The sequence below is a fragment of the Cyclopterus lumpus genome, chromosome 9 (assembly GCF_009769545.1).
Source record: "Cyclopterus lumpus isolate fCycLum1 chromosome 9, fCycLum1.pri, whole genome shotgun sequence".
In the NCBI taxonomy this organism is placed as follows: Eukaryota; Metazoa; Chordata; class Actinopteri; order Perciformes; family Cyclopteridae; genus Cyclopterus; species Cyclopterus lumpus.
This window is the reverse complement of record NC_046974.1, coordinates 4,330,205-4,355,936: the sequence shown is the minus strand read 5'-3', so window position 1 is coordinate 4,355,936 and position 25,732 is coordinate 4,330,205. Positions and strand designations below refer to the sequence as shown.

General features: G+C 43.9%; 1 protein-coding gene across 1 annotated transcript in view; it reads left to right on the top strand.

The window, feature by feature from the left end:
• The window catches only part of adamts3 (ADAM metallopeptidase with thrombospondin type 1 motif, 3), an 87,401-nt gene that overhangs the window by 12,732 nt on the left and 48,937 nt on the right, over positions 1 to 25,732 (top strand). Inside the window, 1 exon segment of the mRNA XM_034540733.1 lies at positions 10,938 to 11,094. Within this exon segment, the coding sequence (XP_034396624.1) occupies positions 10,938 to 11,094 (157 nt within the window).

Here is a 25,732-nt window from a genome sequence, read left to right as displayed (position 1 = left end):
GTTTTGATTGTCTTCTCTGTGTGACGTTGGCCATTGTGGCTCATGACGAATGGCCGCCTCCCACTTTAATCCGGGCTGAAGCATCTCGGCAGCTATTTGAATGGATCGCCGTGGAATTCGGCTCGGGCGTTCGCAATTTCCCAGAGGATGAATCCTCGTGACTTTAATAGCCACAATGAGATTAATGGTTTGTGCTCGAATATCTCAATTAGATAGTTGATGGATTGCCGTGACATTTGGTTTATACGCTCACATGTTCATGTTCTCCAGAGGATGAATCCTGTAGACTTCGTTGATCCTCTGACTTTTCCTTTAAGAGCCACCACGAGGTTAATACTTGTGGTTTTGATTTGATTATCTCAACAGCCCCCATGCGGTTAATGGTTGTGGTTTAAGAGTTAAATATCTCAACACCTATTTGATGGATTGCCGTGACATTTGGTTTATACGTTCCCATGTTCATGTTCCCCAGAGGATGAATCCTGTAGACTTCATTGATCCTCTGACTTTTCCTTTAAGAGCCACCACGAGGTTAATGGTTGTGGTTTTGAGTTAAATATCTCAATACCTATTTGATGGATTGCTGTGACATTTGGTTTATACATTCATATGTTCATGTTCCCCAGAGGAGGAATCCTGTAGACTTCATTGATCCCCTGACTTTCCTCAAGAGCCACCATGAGGTTGGTCCCTGACTTTTCCCTCAGATCAGATGGAGGCTTTGTTTGTTCGTAAAGATGTAGAGAGTGTGTAATACCGCGGCATCTATACGTACACATCTCAGCTTGTACTAGGGCATTGTGGGCAATGTTGCAAATCAATGATCGGGACCGCTTTATGGCAATATGCAGAGGATACGCGCGTCAACTCCGTCCGAGAGTCATTCGAGGGCTTAGAGAAAAGCTCGTAAATGTACCTTTCGAGTTAAAGAAAAAATAATAATTCACAGTTCAGTTTTACTTCATGCAATATATTGCAATCATGTTGAATCATGATGAAAGGCTCTGAATTTTAATTTGATGCTTTAAAGGTTAACACGCGTTATTTTTTATTTAACAGGCGCAAGCATGAGGATCGCTGCTTCTTTTGTTCTTTTTGATATCGAAACACTCGCTCGGGATGAAAAGCTGTCAAAAATCCACTGATCTGACACAAAATAATGTATAAAAAAAGCCACGTGGAGGTGCTACAACAAGCGACGCTATCGACGGCAATCGTGCTCGTTCGGTGCCGTGTGGCTCGCGCTGGTCACAACCAGCTTTTTTCGCCCGGTCCCTCATGTGAGAGAAGAAAAAAAAAAGACTTTTATGAAGCGCATCTGCGTGCCACGAAGTACCGGCGTGTATTTTTCGGCGTGACAAACCCAAGTGGAAGCTGCCTGGAAATGCCTTAAAGCAGCCGTGAAGAACACACCGCTCGATTGTTTCCATGAAGCTGGATCAGAAACTTCTTCTTTTTCTCAAGCAGGGCCTTGGCAGGCAGAAGGCAGGCAGGCAGACAGATGCGGCAGACAGGCAGGCAGACAGATGCAGACAGATGCAGGCAGGCGACGGATGCAGGCAGACAGACAGACAGATAGATGCAGGCAGACAGATGCAGGCAGACAGACAGACAGATGCAGACAGACAGACAGACAGATATATGCAGGCAGGCAGACAGACAGATAGATGCAGGCAGGCAGACAGACAGATGCAGGCAGGCAGGCAGACAGACAGATACAGATACAGACAGACAGATGCAGGCAGACAGACAGACAGATGCAGGCAGACAGACAGACAGATGCAGACAGACAGACAGATGCAGGCAGGCAGACAGACAGACAGATGCAGACAGACAGACAGATGCAGGCAGGCAGACAGACAGACAGACAGATGCAGGCACAGACAGACAGACAGACAGATGCAGGCAGACAGACAGACAGACAGACAGATGCAGGCAGACAGACAGACAGACAGATAGATGCAGGCAGGCAGGCAGACAGACAGATACAGACAGACAGACAGATGCAGGCAGACAGACAGACAGATAGATGCAGGCAGGCAGACAGACAGACAGATACAGATACAGACACAGATGCAGGCAGGCAGACAGACAGACAGATGCAGACAGACAGACAGTGCAGGCAGGCAGACAGACAGACAGATGCAGGCAGACAGACAGACAGACAGATAGATGCAGGCAGGCAGACAGACAGATACAGACAGACAGATGCAGACAGACAGACAGATGCAGGCAGGCAGGCAGACAAACAGGCAGACAGGCACGCAGACAGACAGAAAGACAAACAGACAGACCCACTGACAGATGCAGACAGACAGATGCAGGCAGGCAGACAAACAGGCAGACGACAGACAGAAAGCAGACAGACAGACAGAAAGACAGACCCACTGACAGACAGATGCTGACCTGGAAAACAGCACCGAGTGTCTGTCTGTTGACGTTAACCGTTACCTCGCCAGCCAGCGGCGCCGTAGAACTTGGCCACCTCTTAATGTGTGTCATGTTGCATAATCGCTCTGCCAGCCAAAAAGGGTGAGGCGCTCCTGTGTCTGCGGTGTGTGTGTGGTGTGTGTGTGTGTGTGTGTGTGTGTGTGTGTGAGAGGCTAAACGCACACTGCAGCCCTGATGGGTAACGCATCAAGTTGGAGTCGACTCGTACGATGCAACGCTAACGTTTCGCTCGCGTTTCTGCGCCTTCAGGGGCACGTACCCTTCTTTTTTGGGGCCTCGGAGACCCGAAAAGGGCTTTTTTTGTGGACGTGCACAGCTCTCGACGTATCTGGAGCAGCCGCAAGGAGAGGTGGAGACAGAAGGGGAAAAAAAGCAAAGAAAATATCCTATTTGATTAGAAAGAGAGAGCGAGCCAGCGTCTGTAGAGCACAAGAGTTTTATTCACTAATAGTTCTTAATGCTGCCTGTTGACTTAGCCCAGGCTTGTTGCAGAGCGCTGACCCCAGAGCTGTTTGGGTGTATGGTTTGATGTACGGGGAGGGGGGAGGCACACCAAGATATGCAAAAAAGTTATTTTCTTCCAGTTTTTCCTCCCCAGCAGCTTTTTTTTTTTTGTGTGTGGATATTTATGTGTTGAAGACAAATTTTTTAATCGTGACCTATTAAAAACTCAAGAGGAGGCCACATTTTCTACCAAAAAAAACCAGACGGACATTGAGGGCCATTCACCGGGCGCGAGCGCTTTATTTTTATGTTTTTTTTCAACGCTTCCTCGAAGCCCGGCGTGCAAAAATGTTTGCCCTGAATATGTTTGTATGTTGTTTTTTCTCAAAGTGCAGCACGCGTTATGACTGTAACGTGGTAAATAAAAATAAAACACCTTCAGAAGGGACAGAAGTATCTGTTTGAATACATCTGAGGCTTCAGACGAATGGAGATTCATTATCATAGGAGATAATAATAATAATAATTTCATGATTACTGTAGTGAAGCATTCTCTAAATATGTTCTACTTCTCTGAGACTCTCCGTCACCCTCCTGCAGATCACGATAAATTAACTTGTGTAAATCTCTCCCCCCCCCCCCCCCCCCCCCCCCCCTTCCTCCTTAAAGTCCCTTTAAAGGCTCGGGGATGAAAATGGCAGGTAATGATGACGAAGGTTTGCTCCCATTTTTTTTCAAAAGCAAACACACCTTGAACAACACCGAGGGTGAAAGGTGGCAGTGTCCTTGGCTGAATTCAGACACTTTTTTTTTTTTTTTTTTCAACGTCGCAGTACCTCAACTTTTTTTTTTTTTTTAAACGAAAGCACGTTCATACCGACCTCCTTAAGAAGTTTTAGACTGAAAGAGAACTGTTTTTTGAATAAAACTGGAGCCCTTTAGCTGAATCCCATATGTTTTTCTTGGCAGACGAGCGCTGTCTGCTTGGCCGGGGCCCGATGTTGGGGATATTAAACCGATGGAACACAGGACTCTTGATCCCCCCCCCTTTTTTTTTTAGGTTTTTTATTTTGAGGGTTGTGTTTGAGGTCCCGACTGTGAGTGAGCCTCTGTGAGACACCTGACATTGTCTCCTCTGACGTCGGACAGGAAATAAGCCAAAAGAAAACCCCTCCTGCCCCTGATGTGAAAGTGTGTTTTTATTTTTTAAATCCAGTTCTTGCTTTTTGGTTGTTGTTGGTTTTTTTACATTAATTATGGGATTTTTGCCAAATAATCATCCACGAGGTCGACCTCGCTGAGTTTCGTCGGATTAAATTAAATCCTAAAACCCGTTGGGATAAACAGACCGGTGTGAGGATTAAGCAGAGTGTCTCGGAGTTGTTGTTTAAAACGCCGTCCACAGGCTAGAGTTGGAAACGTTCCTCAAAAACATTTAGTTATATTTCTTCATATTTGGGTTTTTGGTTGGACGGCGTCTCGAACGTTGATGGTTGATGAGCTCCGTGACGATGTCACACGGTCGCATTAGGTCTCATAAGTTGATGCACCATTTCTTTGCTTGATGCCCATAGATACGAGTGCAAAATAACTTTTTTTAATTGCCGCAAACTGCATGGAATTATCATAAAGTGGGCGTGTATGGGAAGGTGAGACCCGTGGGTATAGAACATGATCATCCACATTGTCTTGAAGAGAGAAATGGAGATTCCCCTTTTGAAGGAGGCCGTTTTCTTTCCTCGTGTCCTTCCTCACATGCTAGCATCCTTGGTTGGTCCCTCCTCAGCTAGCATCCTTGGTTGGTCCTTCCTCACACGCTAGAATCCTTGGTTGGTCCCTCCTCACAAGCTAGTATCCTTGGTTGGTCCTTCCTCACACGCTAGCATCCTTGGTTGGTCCCTCCTCACAAGCTAGAATCCTTGGTTGGTCCCTCCTCACAAGCTAGTATCCTTGGTTGGTCCCTCCTCACACGCTAGCATCCTTGGTTGGTCCCTCCTCACAAGCTAGTATCCTTGGTTGGTCCCTCCTCAGCTAGCATCCTTGGTTGGTACCTCCTCACAAGCTAGCATCCTTGGTTGGTCCCTCCTCAGCTAGCGTCCTTGGTTGGTCCCTCCTCAGCTAGCGTCCTTGGTTGGTCCCTCCTCAGCTAGCATCCTTGGTTGGTCCTTGCTCAGCTAGCATCCTTGGTTGGTCCCTCCTCACAAGCTAGCATCCTTGATTGGTCCCTCTTAAACTTAAACCGTATTTTATTGTCATATTACATTTTTTACATATATATGAAATTTGTCCTCTGCATTTAACCCATCCTTAATTATTAAGGAGCAGTGGGCTGCAGTGGGCTGCTGTGAAAGCGCCCGGGGAGCAACTGGGGGTTCAGTGTCTTGCTCAAGGACACTTCGACATGCAACTAATGGGGAGAGCGGGGATCGAACCGGGTACCTTGTGGTTAAGGGACAACCACCTCATCCCCATGAGCTACAGCCGCCCCTTTTTTCTTTTCTTTTTTTTCTTCTTTTTTTTTTCTTTTTTAAAAAAACTTTAAACCTCCTCAGCTATCATCCTTGGTTGGTCCCTCCTCAGCTAGCATCCTTGGTTGGTACCTCCTCCACAAGCTAGTATCCTTGGTTGGTCCCTCCTCACAAGCTAGCATTCTTGGTTGGTCCTTCCTCACACGCTAGCATCCTTGGTTGGTACCTCCTCACAAGCTAGCATCCTTGGTTGGTCCCTCCTCACAAGCTAGCATTCTTGGTTGGTCCCTCCTCACAAGCTAGCATTCTTGGTTGGTCCCTCCTCACAAGCTAGCATCCTTGGTTGGTACCTCCTCACAAGCTAGCATCCTTGGTTGGTCCCTCCTCACAAGCTAGCGTTCTTGGTTGGTCCCTCCTCAGCTAGCATCCTTGGTTGGTACCTCCTCACAAGCTAGCATTCTTGGTTGGTCCCTCCTCACAAGCTAGCATTCTTGGTTGGTCCCTCCTCACAAGCTAGCATCCTTGGTTGGTCCCTCCTCACAAGCTAGCATTCTTGGTTGGTCCCTCCTCAGCTAGCGTCCTTGGTTGGTCCCTCCTCAGCTAGCGTCCTTGGTTGGTCCCTCCTCACAAGCTAGCATCCTTGCTAAACAGCTAAACAACTTTGTTGTTTAACACTTTAGTAGCACTTAAATGGCACTTACTGATAGTACTCTGTAGTTTAACGTTATTGAAGAAATGTACTTGCTTGATTCTTGTTGTTCTGAGTTTGGACTCATGGTTTAATGCACTTATTGTAAGTCGCTTTGGATAAAAGCGTCAGCTAAATGACATGTAATGTAATGTAATGTAAATTCCTCCTCAGCCTCCTAAAGACACCAATCCTGTGAGTCTCAGAGCTTTCTTTAAGTCCTTGAAGTGCGATGGAAAGCCCTAGTAAGTACATGTCGCCATGACAACTAACCAGGTCCGGTGGGTTTTGGTTTTGAAGCGGCAGAAAGAAAGAGATTTTTTATTTCTCTTATTTACGGTTCACATCCTGGTGGAAATTCTCACTCTGGTTTTGACTTGTCGTTGTCGGGCGCTCTTCCAGCTGATACAGAGTGTGTTTAAGTCAATGTGACGAAAGACAAGAGCTGAGAGAGAAGCACCTAAAGCCCGAAACTGCAACAAATCCCTCTTTTTTTTAAAAACAATAACTATTGGTCTCCCGGTTCCAGGTCATCACATTTTCATCCATATGGATTGTTCTCTTCCCGCGAGGCTTCTTTCTTCTCGCTGTGATGCGACGGCGCTAACCGTTGAACGGTCTGACGCACGCACAGCTCCCTTATTTATGCATAATTACATTATGTTACTCCAGGTGGTACTTCTGGGGTGTCCTTTCAATTATTCATCCAGCAGCCGAACCAATCACATTCCTTCATTGGGGAAATGCAAAGAGAGCGCAATCCTATTTCCTTCTACTCAATTGTTTCTTTATTTAGTTATTTATATATCTGTAGCAGCAGCTACACACACACACACACACACCACACACACACACACACATATATATATATATATTTTATTTTATTATATACAGTATATATATATTTATTTATATATAAATATATATATTTATATTTATTATATTTATTTATATATATATTTATATAAATAAATATATATTTATATAAATAAATATATATATGCTTCACTCAAGCTATAATAGCATTTACCTTTTGAATATTCCCGCTTGATTGTCATTTCTACCAGCATATAAGAGCCTTAAATATGACATTTATTTTAAATTGATCCTTTACATGTTATGATATAGGAAGAGAGCGATTCCCTTGCAGGAACTAAATAACTATATACATATATATATATCTATATATATATAGTTATGATTCACCGATCCGTGGAAGAGCTGGTCGTGGTCGTCATATCTTTGCCGTGTGCGTCACGCCGCGTGCGTCAGCCTCTGTTAGCCGTATAAATGTCAGCTTCTCGTCTCATTACGTGCACCTCCTGGTTTCTCGGCCGTGTGTTTGTGTGTGTGTGTGTTTGTGTGTGTTTGTGTGTGTGTGTGTGTGTGTGTGCGCACGTTTAACAAGAAGTGTGGCATTTTTAAAATAGTTCATAAGGTGTTAAGAGTTAAGCTTTCTTTTTCTTTTCATCCAATTAAGCACCTTGTCACAGCTTCCCAGGCGCCTTAATAGGTCTGCGCCCCAATTTATGACGAGTCGAGTGTCAGACGTGGACTCCTTCTCGTCTTTTGGAACCGGGGAATCAGAGACGTTCAATTCACAAAATAAATGCCTCTGTCCCCCCCCCCCCCCCCCCCCCCCCCCCCCCCCCCCCCCCCCCCCCCCCCCCCCCCCCCCCCCCCCCCCCCCTCCGGTCTCTGAGACGACATCGGTAGCTTAATTGGTGCATCGCTAACCAAACGGCATTGCAGCCAGACGGCACACAGGAAGTGTATAATCTGTAGCTGTGAGCGACGCCCTGCAGGGGTCAGAATAATGCACATCAATAAGCCGGGGAGGAGATCCACGCCGCAGACGTGTTTTAAAGTTAACAAGGCAGCGAGAATCTTTTATTTTAAATAAGTTGAGTTTTTTTTTGTGTGTGTCTGTGATGCATTAATAACATCTGACGAAGAGTTTCATGGCAGCGACGTGCCAATTAAAGGTGAAACTACAGACGGAAACATGGAATACGTTACGCAGGCTTTTTATTTTTCATACTTTGTGTGATTTCTCCTAAAATCTCCTTCCCCCCACCCCCCCCCCCCAAAAAAAAGTCAGCTTTGGATCAATAATGCCTCGTTTTTAAAATATAGATATAGATATTTAAACGATAACGTTTTCGGGGAAAAACTTGTAATGCCAAAAAAAAAAATATTAATTGGCTTGATGTTAAGTGGGCAAAGTTTTCATTGAGTCATAAAAAAAAAAATCGTTTAAAAAAAAAAAGAGAAATCCAAAACCCTTTCACTCTAATATGTCAACACACTAAAACAAGAACTTTGAAGCAATGCTTCAGATTCTGGGAAATGTATTTAAATTCACACTTATTTAATAACATAATGCCTCATGGCATATTAAAAACACTAATCAACTGTTTCATGAGTCTTTCTCCGGTCGATCCGCCCGGGCAACAAACTTTTCGAGGCTTAGTTGCGATTTCATTTTAATTTTTTTTTTAAAGAAGCAACACGTGGCCCGTCAGAGCATCCTTCACCAAAACACGCCCTTATTATTATCGCTTTATGCAACATGCGTTATTATATTTCCATTTTTTTTCAGGCCTCCTCGTGTCCGGCTGTGAAAGGGGGGGGCGGCGTCTTGTATCATGTGACCAATCACAAACGTGGACGAGTCTGCCGTCGGGAGGAAGACAAAAAACTCTGTAATATGAGACGGATGGGAAGCGGGCCAACACCCAGAGATTGAGTTTAAGCAGACACGCGCCTCATCTAGGTTTACACGTGTTAAATTAAAGCTTTGATCTCAAACACAACCCTAAAGGTACCAAATCCTGCTCTCTGGCACTTTAATAAATCAGATTCCAGCTGTTTGATCGGCGCGTTATGAGCCGAGTGGTCGACTTGGTTTCAGTCCACTGAGATTTGGTTGTTTTCTAAGTGTTTCCAAGAAAACATGAGCACGTTCTCCGGTTCAAAGTCCCTTATTTGTGCGATTCTTTGTGGAAAAACTTGTGTTTTTTTTTCTTCTCTCTCCCTTATTTCAATCGAACTAATGAGCGCGTCTCCGTAGACACGATGCGTTAAGCGGAACCGCTCGAGGAGGAACCGTCGACGTCGTACCAGTGGAGGAGGGATGTCTTTGATTAAGCGGCGCGCTGCTGACGGCGAGGATGTCTCTTTTTGGTCTCTTTTTGGTCTCTTTTTGGTCGCTTGGATTCCCCTAAAACACTTTTTTTCCATTTTCTAATTTAATGTCACTGGTCTGTACGTGCAGCACGGCCTCAGGACGTGAATATTATATTCATGTCCGTGGGTTCAACGTTGCATGCAAGAACTTTAATTGGGAGTCTCGTGGTGCGTGTAAACATGAGGGGGGATGGAGGGGGGGGGGTTGGTTGGTTGATTGGGGACCATGGGAGTTGGAAAAGGACGGTCGCAGAAGAGCTCCATATGTGCACAGTCCAGCGTGTTAGTGGAGAGATGCCAGAGGGCCGAGAGAGAGCTGGAACAAATTCCTTTGGAGCTCGCTGAGAGGTGGCTCTGTCTGCGCACAGGTGCATTTTTTTATTTTATTTATTTATTTGCTGCCACGGCAACCGGCTCTCCAAAGAGCATCGTGAGTTCAGTCGTCGTCCCGCCGGTGAGGTCGCCGCCAAAGTGACTCGGGCCGTCATTAATAAATGGTTCGTTTATTTTCAATTAAACTTGTTTACTGTAACGAGGAAATTACAATTATTAAAGTGTATCGCACCATAATTTCTGTTGATTAATCATTAAATGAATTTATACATTTTTTTTATTACATCATAGTTGTTGAGAGACGATAACGTGCGTATTGTTACGCACATTAAAACGTTGTATTTACTACATTAAGTATTTGTTAATGATTACCAAATGCATTACACGGATGCACCAGAAACCAATTATTAATTAATTATCAACCGAATCCTAATGTTTATGAAAACACAAAATGTTAATTACATGTATTTATTAAACCATTCAACAAACACGTATAATCATCAGCTGCAACTATTAACTTTTATATAACGTGACCCGCTGAACAAACATTAACCATTTAACCAGCTAAATAATATTAATAATGTGGATATCATCCAAAAGAATTTGTATCAAATGTAATAAAGTGTGCAACAGGAATAATTGAATTGAAAAAAAAAAACAACATAAGATAACGACAGATTTGAGCTCTAACGACGGTTATTGTAGAAAGCTCGCTGAAGGTCGCCGCCATGCTTTCACGAGTGTGACGCCGATCAATAACTTGGATTGGATGGGCTGCACATCATCTTGTTAGCAGCGTGACCCCCCCTCACCCCCCTCCCCCCCCTTAAATATCCCTCCCTAAACTACGGGCATGGCCGGCGTCTGATTGCAGGAGCGGTGGCGGCGGCAGGTAGCGATCACAAAGCAATCCCCTCTCAATGTGCCACTAATGGCGTGGAGCTCCGGCTCGCCACCGCCGACCGCTGTCAGGTAACCAGCTGATATTGCGGACGGATGGTATGTTTGTAGGAGGGGGGGGGGAGGGGGAGGGGGGGCGGGACGGGACAAGGTCTGCGAAGAAAAGACCCTCACACATCAAAAGCAGGCAATTAGTACACAGTCGCACGTCTCGAATAAAGGATGAAATATCTCGTTAGCACGTTGGTCTTTTCGTACATTTGATGCGTGTGTGTGTGTGTGTGTGTGTGTGTGTGTGTGTGTGTGTGTGTGTGTGTGTGTGTGTCGCGATGGATGTTTTCCTTTTTCACCAGAGGATGAAGAAGAGCCCATCTTCCTCTCCATCTGTGACCTTGTTGTCATCGTTGAAAGCATATTTTTTAAAGAAGTCATTGTTATTTATTTTATTTTTTTTTTTTCTGCAGGCCGGGATGATCCGCACCGATTCAGACGAGTACTTCATCGAGCCGCTGGAGTGCGGCGCCCAGGAGCTGGAGGACCGGGGCCGGGTCCACGTGGTCTACCGAAGGTCGGCCCTGCTGCAGACCCCCTCCGACGTCCCCGGGGACCACCGGCCGCGAGGTGAGGGGCGCGGGGCCGTTTACGTACGCACGTTCGGGCGATATTAAGGATTCTACAGTCGAACCGATCCTATTTTTTTTTTGCATAAATAATCAATGCTTAAATAAACTCTGTGACCTCGTACACATATCGTTATTGATGTGTTTAGGTTCAAAGCTGGAAATCAGGAAATAAATATATATGCAAATATATAAAGGGAGCGTCGCCACCCGCATGGTGGCCGCCGCACACGGCACAACAACAAGCGCTCCTCTTCTTCCACCCACATAGGAAATATATATATATATATTTTAAAACGACCCCGTGGCGTCTCCAGCCAGTCGACAACTTCCCATTATAAACGTCTGCTGTTCAAAGAAGGCTTTTCTGTTTTTTGGTTCACGGTGGTATGAGTCCGTATGAAAATACCGCCCACAATTGTTTTTGACAGATTCTTGAGAATTCAATTTTCTCGGGTTGATGGCTTTGTGTATATGAGGTTGAGGGATTGGGACATCGTCTTCCTGTGCCAGCGCCGGATGAAAAATCGTTTCATTCATTTCATCCCCCAAGAAAATACAGGCTGAACATTTTTTTTTTTTTCCCCACAAAACATGATATTACAGCAATAGCGACTGGTATAAAAAATGTAATTTGTGACATGAACTGTCCTGCTTGTTCCAAAAAAAAAAGAGTTTTAAATCCTCCCATCCTCGTGGAACAGGACACGCTGACCGTTGGATTATGTGTTGAACCTCTTGGCACTCATTAACTCCAATAGATCATTGTTGCGTCATCGGGTTTGAGCTATTTATTGTTTTATTTTTCTTCCCTGGCCTCTAAAAATCCTCATTTGAGAATACAGCTAAACTGTAACGCCTGCTTATTGAATTTGAAGACGACGTATGATGAATGGGTTTGAATGGTGAGTCAGAGTCCCGATGGGCAGACGGGCACACGCAGTGTATGAATGAGTGAATGAGTGAATGATGACAAGTGCCTTCAGTGGTCGGAAGACTAGAAAAGTACAGGTCCAGTTAGGATTTAAACTTGCATTCCCTCTTGTTGTTAAGAATAGAATGTAACATTGTGAAATTGTATCGAAGTCCATGCTTCAATGTGTTAAAGCTGCATTCTCACTCCTGACAACCAGGGGGCGACTCCTCTGGTTGTATAGAAGTCTATGCTTCAATGTGTTAAAGCTGCATTCTCACTCCTGACCACCAGGGGGCGACTCCTCTGGTTGTATAGAAGTCTATGCTTCATGTGTTAAAGCTGCATTCTCTCTCCTGACCACCAGGGGGTGACTTCTCTGGTTGTATAGAAGTCTATGCTTCATGTGTTAAAGCTGCATTCTCTCTCCTGACCACCAGGGGGCGACTCCTCTGGTTGTATAGAAGTCTATGCTTTATGTGTTAGAGCTGCATTATCTCTCCTGACCACCAGGGGGCGACTCCTCTGGTTGTATAGAAGTCTATGCTTTATGTGTTAGAGCTGCATTATCTCTCCTGACCACCAGGGGGCGACTCCTCTGGTTATATAGAAGTCCGTGCTTCATGTGTTAGAGCTGCATTATCTCTCCTGACCACCAGGGGGCGACTCCTCTGGTTGTATAGAAGTCTATGCTTTATGTGTTAGAGCTGCATTATCTCTACTGACCACCAGGGGGTGACTCCTCTGGTTGTATAGAAGTCTATGCTTCATGTGTTAAAGCTGCATTCTCTCTCCTGACCACCAGGGGGCGACTCTTCTGGTTGTATAGAAGTCTATATAAATGACTCTACTTCTCGATTTATTCCCTCAGTAAACATTGTAAACATTAGTTTTTGGTCTCAATCTCTAGTTTCAAGTCTTCTTCAATACAACACGATGTTTATTTAGTAAATTATGGTCATTTAGAGTCAAACAGAGCATAAATATGCTTTAGGGCGGGGCTACAAAGTGATTGACAGGTCGCCACCACGGCATTGTCCATTCTGGGAGTCGTCCGGTCAACATTTCTTGAAGCGTTCGGCCGCATCTCGCGGTCTCCATCGGCCAATAGGATTACTTCAAGATGATGTCGTTGTTCCAGAGACTGACCCATTTCCATATGCTAATGGCGCCCAGTTAAAAGCTCTAAAAAGAGCCAGTGAGTGGACCTTTTGAGTCGATTCATTTATTTTGTCACACAAATTGCAGCCGCTGCCGTTGTTATGAACGATAATAGCTTTCCCCGCTCGCTCTAAATACTCTGCTCGCCCTATATTTATACCAAATAAATGCCGCCGCGGCTGGAAACTCGCCAAGTGTCACATCGAGATCTGCGTTAATTAAATGCTTCTTCCCGCGAATCCCTTTGTGTTCGGCAAGTGTGTGAGAGCATTCGTGAACATGTAAATATATTCATATTAGAGGTCTCATGTCAGACACATTAAGTGTGGCATTTACGCTTAAAATAAATAAATTAAAAAAAATCAACTGCCAATGGAGAGATTTGAAGGTGTTCTCAGGCAAATCAGAAGCTCAAGTTATCAAAAAAACGTTTTTATATTTAAATTCTATTTTTATTTCTCCCACCACGGGCTGGACACAGATGTGAAAATTACAAAAAATATATATATTTATTCGCTTTGCAGTTTCGCAATTTTTGTGGCGAACGTGTGGCAGTAGTTTTATAAAACACAGCCCAGCAATACATATGTATATATATCCACATATATATATATATATATATATATATGTATTCATGTATATATGTATTCATATATATGTGGATACATATGTATATGTAAATATATGTACACATACAGTATATACACATATATATATATATACATATGTATATATATGTGTATATAGATTTACATGTGTGTATATGTGGATATACAGTATACAGTATACATATATGAAATGTATTTCAAACAGCAGAGATGCCTCTCATCTCATCACCCTCTCATCCTCCTAAAGTGACAATCAGTGTGAACGTATGTCCACACATGAGGGAACGAGATGAACGCCTCTCTTTCATCTCCTCTCTTTTGTTGTGTTCTCTCCGTTTGCGGAGCACCAGCAGCGGTGACAAAGGAGAAGAGAAGAAGAAGAAGAAGTGGTGCGCGGCGATAAACAACACGCTCTGGTACTGATGAGACACTCAAAGAGTATTTACCTTGCCTCTTTTCCACCCTGTCGAGGGGCAACGTCACGTTCCAATTCCTGCAGGTGTACGTTGCTCTGCCGCTACGTTTGCACAGAAAGAAATCGATGCCACTCGAGGCGGACGCTCGTGTGTTTTTACAGCTGCCTCGAGGTCGCCGACGTTTATGTTTATGTTTGTTTAAAATGCACGAGCAGGTGAGGCGGAAACCAGTTAAAGGCTTAATAAAACTTAAGCTATGGAAAAAAGGCCTTTTGTGTGATGCATTTGCACACAAATATATAAATATTAATTTAAAAAAATATATATATATAAAGGAGTATATATATATATATATATATATATATATATACATATATAATATAAATATATTTATGTACATAATACATATATATATTTATATATATTATATTATATATAATATTTATGTACATAATACATATATTTATTTATTTATTTGCGTGCAATGTATAGGGCATTTCCTCTGCAGCCTACGTGTGCCTTTTTTAAATTTCCCATCGCAATTCCTCAAATAATAAAATATTAATAGAGTCCATGTCCAGCCATGTTGTTTTGAAATGAAATGTTCTCTAGTTCACCTCCTTCATATCCTTCCTCTCCTCCACGAAGGGTTAAGACATGGCTGCCGTGGAAGGTGATCGGCACCAGACGGCAGAGCTTCCTCTCTTGTGATAGTTTTCGTGTCGATCCAACTTGGTCCCACTCTCCCTCCGGGTAACGGCCTTCCCCCCCGGAGGCCTCGTCGCTCCTCTTCCTCTAACGAGCACTGCGCCGCGATGCCTCCGAGCAAGGCACGTTCGCGCATCCTGGAGGGGGTGTCGGGTTCGTTATCTCGTGAGCTCCCGCGTCCCTAAAACCTTTTGTTATGTTCGCCGCAGGTCGACAAGTCAACATCCACTTTTTAAGGGTCTTCAACAGGGAGTTTCAGATGGTGTTGCTGCTGCATTTTCTGCACCTCCGGTTTCCTGTTAAAGCCTTAGAGTCGGATTAAGAGTGTGTGTGTGTGTGTGTGTTTTTTAACTTTCTAAGAGCAATAACTTACAACAAGGCTCCAGACTAGTAACCTTTTTTAACCTTTTTCCTGGAACCATCCCTTGTTTTGTTTTTTTACCTCTTTACTACCAACCACCCCAAAGTTAGTGTAAACCTAAAATTAAAATCTTATCTCTTCTTATCCTCGGTCTTCTGTAGTGCTCATTTGCGTAAAAGAAATATCACGACATGAATGATGATGAAAGGAATCATGAAACAATCTCCTTCAAACACCTGCAGCAAACAACAACGTTAGCTTACAACAACGTTAGCAAACAACAACGTTAGCTTACAACAACGTTAGCAAACATCAACGTTAGCTTACAACGAGGCTGGTGTTGTTGGTCTGTGACGTGACTGGCTGCTGGTCGAGGGCCCTTTGAGGCCTCCCCAGTGGATGCCGGGTACTGGTCTGGGTCTGATAGTCACAGATGGCCGATATTCGTTCTCGGTGCTTTCTTTCTATTTCTGAGAGGTTCCCCCGATGTTTCGCCGATGTCGTGTTCGCCACAGACGACATCGCCGCACACACTCGAGTCGGTCTGGGAGGAGAAAAGGGCTCTCTTGATTACGAGAATATTTCGTCACAGATACGTGTCACCGAGGTCCAGGATGAGTCTTCAGGCTTTAAAGATATCACACACTGGAACACACACACACGATTACGCTCTGTTATCACGGTGCAGGCTGGTCTCATCCAGCTGTTACAGAAGTAAGTAAGTAACGTTTATTTATATTTACACGTATTACAGACAAAAGGTCACAAAGTGCTGCACAGGATATTAGATACCCCACAAAATGGTTTTACGTGTCCTCCACGTAATCCTTGAAAGACGAATAAAGAGGTACGGGTCCAGCAAACGGCGACCTTTGACCCGGGAGGCCGCGGTTCGTTCCCCCATCTTTATGTTTTAGTCTCTTCCATGGCGATCTATTTCTAACTAAACCTAGAATTTATCTTTAAAAAAAAAAAAGACCGTATGCATATAACACGGGGAAATATTGACACTCGTTGATGGCGAGGAGTAACTCTTTGTAGGATATCATCTGTTGGCCGGAAATACACTCTTTTCTAACGTGAACTGTAGTTTCACCGTTCACCTGCTTTGTGTGGAAACAAGTATTTGCTATTCAAGTTTTGATTGGTCGATGTTTTAGGCTCCTCCTCATTCAAGGACTTCTCGTCCAAGTCGGTTTATAAGCGGACATTGAAAAATAGTTCTAGACCTTTTTTTAGAAACTCACGACTGTTGTTTCCGAGGTCCGAGAACTAACTCTCTTTCAACTGTTGTGTACAGGACTGTGGGAATCGTCTATAACGGCAGATCATCACCGCCGTTAGTGGAGTAAATAATACTCAACGTCTACTGCTTAATATCTTTAACAATCGAGGCGGCGGAAAAAAACGGGATTCTGCCGACGCCCCTCTGCAAGTAAAACAAGCCTGTTTTCATATAAAACTAATTTCTGTGATATTAGCTGCCGGAGAGAGAAGAAAGAAGAAAAGCACTCGTGGGAGCAAGAGGATTACACGCCCGAAAAGGTGCTCTTTGTAATCACGTTGTTTCTTTACAGAAGCTCAACAGCTTGATTCCTGGAACAGAGGTTTATCTTTAAAGAACTCTGTGTTTGAAAGATAAGAAACGGATCATAAAAACCTCATCATGAGGTACTATATTTAAAGTTTTTCTAGCAATACAATTCGTTGTATTGTAGAAGTTAGTCTGCAGCGGGTCCAACGCACACAATGAAAACATTCAGGGATAAAGTTCAAGGTTTAAAGTCTTAGACGTGTTTTTCAATAAGAGATGTGAGACTCTGTATCTGAATGGACGGACGAAGGTCGGGAACCTTCGTTGAAGCGCTGCAAGTATCGAACCCACGTTTGACACTTCACGGTCGAGTGGAGCGAGACTCAGACGCGGACTGGTCTCAATGCCGGATCGGGGTCTGTCCACGGTGGACTGGTCTCTATGCCGGATCGGGGTCTGTCCACGGTGGACTGGTCTCTATGCCGGATCGGGGACTGTCCAAGACGGACTGGTCTCTATGCTTATCCTTTCCGCCGTCCAACACGGAAGAAATAACCACTAGTTCTGCTTTATACTTGTTGTGGACATCCCATAAATGTCGGAACATCTAACGCCGTCGTGTCTGGGTTCATAACATCACCCGTTTCACCGACTACGTCTCGATAACTTCCGCTTCCAGCGCTTCTAGAGAAGCAGCAGCCAGGGAGGCGGAGCATCTCAACGATGATTGACAGCGTCGGGTGAATTTTGAAGTTGAAATATTTCAACGCGTTTGGTGTGAACGCAGCATTAGCTAGCGCTAACTGATTGTAGCGCTGCTGCAATTGCTTTCATCATTTTTTAATGTCCATTTATTAAAAAAAATATATATATATATAGTTTATTCATAGTTTATGTTTTAAAAAAGGGACAAAAATGTGCAAAAATATCGAAATCATCCTATAAAAAAACCAAATGATATTGGGTTTTTTTATAGATAAAATACCAGAGAAATTATTATTTCTTTTTTTTAAATTCAATTATTGGCGATACATTTTCATTCAGTCAAGTAATTAATTGATAACAGTTCAGGTCTCATATTATAGAGAGGTTTAATATGCAACCTGAAAAACAGTCATGCTGACAGGTGTGTGTGTGTGTGTGTGTGTGTGTAGCTGACAGTGAGTAGATGAGATCTGATCTCCAGTTATCTAACCCCCCACCCCCTTATTATTCAATTCAGTATATTTGTAGACCTCCACATTGTTGCATGGTTAGCAAGTGTATGCAGAGCACATCCTCAAAAGATGTTATTATATTCTAGTCGAGTTCCTCTTGAATTGTGGGGAATTAATGACTTAAGCTTTGAGTATGTGCAAAGTGTCCCTCTCTCTCTCGCTCTTCCCCGCTCTCTCTCTCTTTGTGTGAAGGTTGAATTTTCTGTCTGACCGCCTGTTTCCAGGTGAAGCAGCCAGAAAATCAGACTTTCTTACGACGATCGAAGTCATCGTCGATCCGTCGTTGCTCGAGCCCCTTGGCGCCGCCTCACACACACCGTGTGTGTGTCTGTGTGTGTGTGTGTGTGTGTTTTGCAGCTCATTTTATTTATTTTTTTTGCAGTTTTTTGTGCACTGGATTCGCTGCTGAGCTTCTTTTTTTCTTTTTTAATGAGTAACTTGTGTTCTGGTTTTTCTTGTTGTGTCATCAGATGAATATTCAAAAGGAGATAATGGCTTTTCTCCCCCTCGGATCATCGCTTTAACATTTCATATTCAGGAGCTAACGGCTTTTCTTGTTTCTCTCTCGGCAGCGTTGTTATGAGTTATACGTTGACTTACTTTCTCCAGCTACGCCAGAAACGAAAATAAACACACACACAACTGCCTTTAAACACGGCGGAGCGTGAAGAAGTCATGAAGAAGTCGTGAAGAAGTTGTGAAGAAGTCGTAAAGATGGCGTGAAGAAGTTGTGAAGAAGTCATAAAGATGGCGTGAAGAAGTCGTAAAGATGGCGGTACATCGCCAGCTGATTTCTATCTCTGCGACCTGAGCGTTTTAAAAAAAATAATAGTCGATGTGTTATTCATGTCGCACATTTCAGATGTGTGTATGTGTGTGTTAAGAGGTGTGTGTGTGTGTGTGTGTGTGTAGAGGGGAGTGTGAACACTGCTCTCGGGAGTGTGTGTATGTGTGTGTGTGTGTAGAGGTGTGTGTGTATGCGAGTGTAAAGAGGTGAATGTGAACGCTGCCCTTGGGAGTTTGTGTGTGCGTGTGTGTGTGTATAGAAGTGAGTGTGTGTTTGAGCATGGGTGTGTGTGTATGAGAGTGTAAAGAGGTGAATGTGAACGCTGCCCTTGGGCGTGTGTGTGTGTGTGTGTATGTTTGTGTGTGTGTGTGTGTGTATAGAAGTGAGTGTGTGTGTGTGTGTGTTTAAGTGTGTGTATAGAGGTGAGTGTGAGCACTGCCCTCAGGGGTTTGTGTGTGCGCGTGTAGAGGTGTGTGTGTGCGCGCCTGTGTGTGTGTAGGCATGTGTAGGTGTGTTTGTAGGTATGGGTGTGGTCGTGTGTGTGTGTGTGCCATACGTAAATCCAAAGATAAACGCCCACGTGCTGATCACAGGCTCCTCCCCTCTTCAGCATCACCAGTAAATACCTCTCAGCTGACACGCTCCACCTGACGTCTCTCCCCTCACATCGGGAAGACATTATTACCCACGTCGCCCCACGTCTGCAGGAGCACGGCTCCCCTGATGAGCTCTTTCCATCTGGAAACCTGGTGGTGATTACCCCCCCCCCCCCCGGCTGGAAAAAGATCCTGGGATCTCTTCGTGACTCAAGAAGCTTGTGTTGTGCTAGCTGTGAATCATCCTTTCCCAAAAGTCTCCTGGCAGCTGGGAGCTGCTTCTTCTTTCCATCCAGCCGGAGCCCAAATACCCAAAGACCCAAAGACCCAAATACCCAAACACCCAAACACCCAAACACCCAAACACCCAAACACCCAAATACCCAAACACCCAAACACCCAAACACCCAAATACCCAAACACCCAAACATCCAAAGACCCAAACACCCAAACACCCAAATACCCAAACACCCAAACACCCAAACACCCAAACACCCAAATACCCAAATACCCAAACACCCAAACACCCAAACACCCAAATACCCAAACACCCAAACACCCAAACACCCAAATACCCAAACACCCAAACACCCAAAGACCCAAACACCCAAATACCCAAACACCCAAACACCCAAACACCCAAATACCCAAACACCCAAACATCCAAAGACCCAAACACCCAAACACCCAAATACCCAAACACCCAAACACCCAAACACCCAAATACCCAAATACCCAAACACCCAAACACCCAAACACCCAAATACCCAAACACCCAAACACCCAAACACCCAAACACCCAAACACCCAATCACCCAAACACCCAAACACCCTAATACCCAAATACCCAAACACCCAAACACCCAAACACCCAAACACCCAAATACCCAAAGACCCAAATACCCAAACACCCAAATACCCAAACACCCAAATACCCAAATACCCAAACACCCAAACACCCAAACACCCAAAGACCCAAACACCCAAACACCCAAAGACCCAAATACCCAAACACCCAAATACCCAAATACCCAAACACCCAAACACCCAAAGACCCAAACACCCAAACACCCAAATACCCAAATACCCAAACACCCAAACACCCAAAGACCCAAACACCCAAACACCCAAATACCCAAACACCCAAACACCCAAACACCCAAATACCCAAACACCCAAATACCCAAACACCCAAATACCCAAAGACCTCACATTCTGGCTGCCGGTTGCGATGCTACGTCCACTCTGTGTGTGAGAGAGAGAAATACCGTAAAAGAAAAGGAGGGATTGCAGCTGTTTTATTCCTGAACCGAGCGAGCGTGCAATAGACTACGAAACAGTCATTTAGGAGACGACTGGTTGGTGTTTTCTGGCTGGACGGGAACGTCGTCGGGGAAATGAGCCTTCCAGCCAAGAGATTACGTTGCAGTTCCCAATTAAATTGACTTTTGATTTGATTATTACATCACAGAGAATAGGAAAAAAAGCTAGAAAGAAATGGAGAAAAAAAAACCTGATAATCTGCCGAGTAACAGTTGATATTCTGCCAACTGGAATAAAAACAAGCATTAAAACATTAACGAGCATTAAAAATAGGCCCTGACACCTTACAGTCATTTTCCAGTATTTTTTATCAGTTGTGTTGGGCGGGCGGGTCGAGCGAGGTCACGTGATCTCCTTCCACGACGACATTGGCTCGTTTGTTCTTCGAGAGAGAGAGAAGAAAAAAGAAAACAGATGCAGGTCACAGAAAACGTATTGAACTCAGTGAAAGGAAATACAGTGAGCGTCCCCCCCCCCCCCCCCCCATTAAACGCAGGTCCACACCCCCCCACCACCACCCCGGGCCATGAATGAAGCCTAAGTTTTGCCGTCCGACCCCAACAAGGCCGTCCGTTGTCCGCCTGCAGGACCCTCGCTCCCTCCGCCTCTCCGCTTGGCAACACACCCCACCCCCCCCCCCCCCCCCCCGGCCCCGCCCCCGACAACAGATAAGCAACACACACACTTTTTATACGTCGTCAACAGAAAGCGGTTTCAGGTCGACGCCCCGCGTGCATAATGCACGATATGAACATACCTGTGGAGCGTCATAATCTGCACTCGGAAACATTCATAATGCTTTATGACAAGAATGACACATTTTAAAGACGTTTGTAATAAAGTATTATAATTCTTCTTTATTTTTTTTAGTAGTTCCCACAGTTGTAATACATTAAAACTAAATCAGAACGCATTATAATTACTGTTATAAAGCGTTTTACTCTGTGAATGTTCATTTTATAACGTTTAGTTTAATGTCCCCGTGACACGTACTATGACGCATCCCCCAGTGAAACAGGATAGTATTAATACCATGTTATTGGCGAATATGCCAATATTTCAACAATTCTAATACGTGATCCCCCCCCCCCCAAAAAAATAATCAGGGAGTGACCAGTAATTGTGAAGTATTATGATATCTGACCTTTATAAGTCATTTATAAAATGCTTTATAATGTGTTATGATTATTGTTGTAAAGCGTTATGGAAGTTCATGAGTGCCTAAAACTATAATTATAGTGTTATAAGCAGATTATAATGCATAATATGTTTATATGGTCATCCTAGAAAATGTGACGTGGTTAGCGTAGCTTAGCATAAAGACTGGAAGCGGATGGAAACAGCTAGCCGGGCCAAGTTCAACTCCTCTGAATATCCCTGTTTCACACGTCGTATCTAGTTTATTCAACCCGTCCCTGAGACTGTGTGTGTGTGTGTGTGTGTGTGTGTGTGGGCTTTGATTCGAGCCTGCCCTCCAAATGCAAACATAAAGCAGAAGCTCTCCACCAATCGCATCCGGGGAACCTTCAGGTGCTCTTGACGTTGAAAAGACGGCCTCGGAAGAAAAAAAGTTTTATGGTTTCCAAACACAGAAAAACTTCCGAATGTTGCAAACAATCACAGCTCGACTGATCTGCCCCCCCCAAAAAAAACTATTTTTTTTTGTGTTTTGAGGTTGAAGTCGAATCTGTCGGAGCTCGCCTCTCCGGTTAGTTTTTAACGAGCAGCTCTCTGGACCCTGACCATCAAACATCGTGATGACACATTGCTGTCATCGCCGTTCATGGTGAAGGTCGTGGTTTTTCTCTATTTCTTATTAAATTGTTAAATCTAGTAATTTCAACGTTAACTGAGGGATTACTCTAGTTCACAACGTCAAATTGGATCTTATTTTTGTATGTTTTGGCCTTGGGCTCTCTCTCAGAATAACATTGTTCTCACCAGTAAGTAAACACTGAGAAACGATGATGCCCAAAAGCTTTCAAAAAAAAATCTTCACAAAGTCAAAAACACGATGCCTTAAAATGTTTGAACGTCAACTCGGGTGTCACGGTTGTCACGGCCAATCAAAGTGCAGCGTTGTGACCTCCGTCGGCTCCGTCTTACAGCTCAACGTGATAAACACACTTGACTTGACAGTAACAAAAATGTCTTAAAGGTGCGGTTGCGAAGGATTTGGCGCCACCTAGCGGCGAGGTTGCGGATTGCGGCCGGTTGAAACTTTTACCTGTAAGCATGTACGCTTAATAATGTTATACTCATAGTTATAGTAATTGATGCGCCTAAATGTCACACTTGTCCCCTTTTTTAATATCTTATTTTGAGAAATGCATCCATAAGTCCATGGCGACGTCTCCAAATGTCTAGTTTGTTGTTTGTTTCGTGGATCCAGAAAAAAAGGAAATACTCACAGATGATGATCTGGGACCCGTAAAAATGCCATAAATGAATAGTTGGTGATGAAGATGAACACATTATGGAACTGGAATGTGATTCGGGGAAGATCAAATTAAGTTAACATGAATAACAAGAATTCAGTGTCATTCACACCACAAACTAAATGCATAAAGCCTTTGTGGGTTATAAATATATACTGTATATTATATATAAAAATATACATATATGCAGTATATAAATATATACATAAATATAAATATATATGTATATATTCATATAGATATATAAATATATGTATATATTTATATATATATATATATATATATATATCAGTTTGGCCGGCCGTTAACTTCTGTGGGTATTTTCACTCGAAAAATTAGACATTTCTCCCATCTGTAGTGGTGTAAAATCCAAAGATTTAGTTCCAGCCGGATTAGAGGAGCAGCTTATGAAAATGGCAACTCGTCCAGCAGGTGGTTTGGAGTGCAATATAGTGAGGGAGTGAACACGACTCGGCACGTTGGAGTCAATCTGATGTGCCACTTGGCAAAATACACCGAAAACATGGCCGGCCCCCTGTTGCACATTGCTAAAGCAATATTAATTCACATGTATCTTCAGGGTGGGGGGCAGCAGATGAAGCCGGTGAACCCATCGGCTTTGAAAGTCGTTCGGGTGAACATGTGAGCAACCAGTTGCCTGTTTACAGTGGACGAAGAGCAACGATAACGTTTCTTCTGAACCACAAATGTCCAATATTCACTCTGTCGTCAAGTCTCCAACAAGCCTCAAGGGAACAAATCTATAAGCACAGGAAGAGTGCTTATAGAGTGCTTATGGATGGTTGGATGGATGATTGGTTGGATGGTTGGTTGGATGGATGGTTGGATGGATGGTTGGATGGATGGTTGGATGAATGGTTGGATGGATGGATGGTTTGATGGATGATGGATGGATAGATGGTTGGATGGATGATTGGTTGGATGGATGGTTGGATGATGGATGGATGGATAGATGGATGATGGATGAATAGATGGATGGATGGTTGGTTGGATGGATGGATGGTTGGATGATGGATGGATGGATGGATAGATGGATGATGGATGAATAGATGGATGGATGGTTGGTTGGATGGATGGATGGTTGGATGATGGATGAATGGTTGGATGGATGGATAGATGGTTGGATGGATGGATGATGGATGGATGGATGGTTGGATGATGGATGAATGGTTGGATGGATAGATGGTTGGTTGGATGGATGGATAGATGGTTGGATGGATGGATGATGGATGAATGGTTGGATGGATAGATGGTTGGATGGATGGATGGATGATGGATGGTTGGATGATGGATGGTTGGATGATGGATGAATGGTTGGATGGATAGATGGTTGGATGGATGGTTGGTTGGATGGATGGTTGGATGATGGATGAATGGTTGGATGGATGGATACTTTATTAATCCTGGATGGGGACATGTTTTCGCTACAGCAGCATTTATACATACATGTGGAATGGAAAATGCATGAGAAATGCACAATATATACAAAAGAATAATATTAAATTAACTAACAAAACAAAGATATTTTAATTTAGTTTCAAGTGTGTTTTGTGTAATACATCACGAGGTGCAGCTTATTCACGGTCAACGTGGGTAAAAGCCTCTCCGACGACCTTTTTAAGGAACATTTCTATCATAAAGGATCCTTTTACTTTTGCACTGCAGCCACGAGGTCATCATAAATCATTAGTAATGCTCTAATATGAGGTTCAGTGTTTCAATGTAATGCCCGAAAGCCTGTTAATAGTGTTTCTGAAGCTGGGGGGGGCACGGAGAATGCACGCATAGACACAAACGGGGCTTTTAAACCCCTCCAGCGCACTTTAAACACAGAACCAGCGTGGCGTCTCCTCCCCGTGCTCGGCCTCGGCCACCGTCTTTTTTTTCTCCTGCTGGTAATCAGTCGATGCCGTCGCCGCTCTCTTTCAACTCTACAGAGGCGGAGGGAAGAGAAGAAAAAAAAGGCTGAAGCAGTAAAAGCAGCCTCGGTCATAAAAAAAAACCCTGCGGTAATTATCCCGGTTTCTTTTATGAGCCGCGGGGAGTCGATAAATTCCCTGACGTGGTCGAGAAGCAAATTGGCGTCACTGAATCAGCTGCAGCTCCAGAACAACTTGATGCTGGAAACCACACCGGTAGAATGATGGAGATCGAAAACGATGGCCATTCATGTTTTTCTATTCGACGTTAAGGTGCAATTATTGGGCCTCGTGCACCTGATTTCATGAAGGCCACCGCGCTCGGAGCCACTTCCAGACTCACACTTTGAGTTTGTGCAGTGGTTTATTGGTGCGCGCTGCTTTCCATTGGTTATTGGGTTTAAATTGGGTTTAAAAAGATCTATCTATTACAGTTATCGTCGTGGGGATTAAGGAACACGGTGCTCTCTGGAGCACATTATGCATTGTCTGGTGGTTTCACACGGCCGTGCACTTCGCCCTCATTTCATAGTTGATGGCACTAAAAAATCTATTGGTATTTTTTTATATTTTTTGTCGAAAAATCGGATTACATCATGACAACAACAAAAAAACGGCGACCTTCTGCTGCGTATTT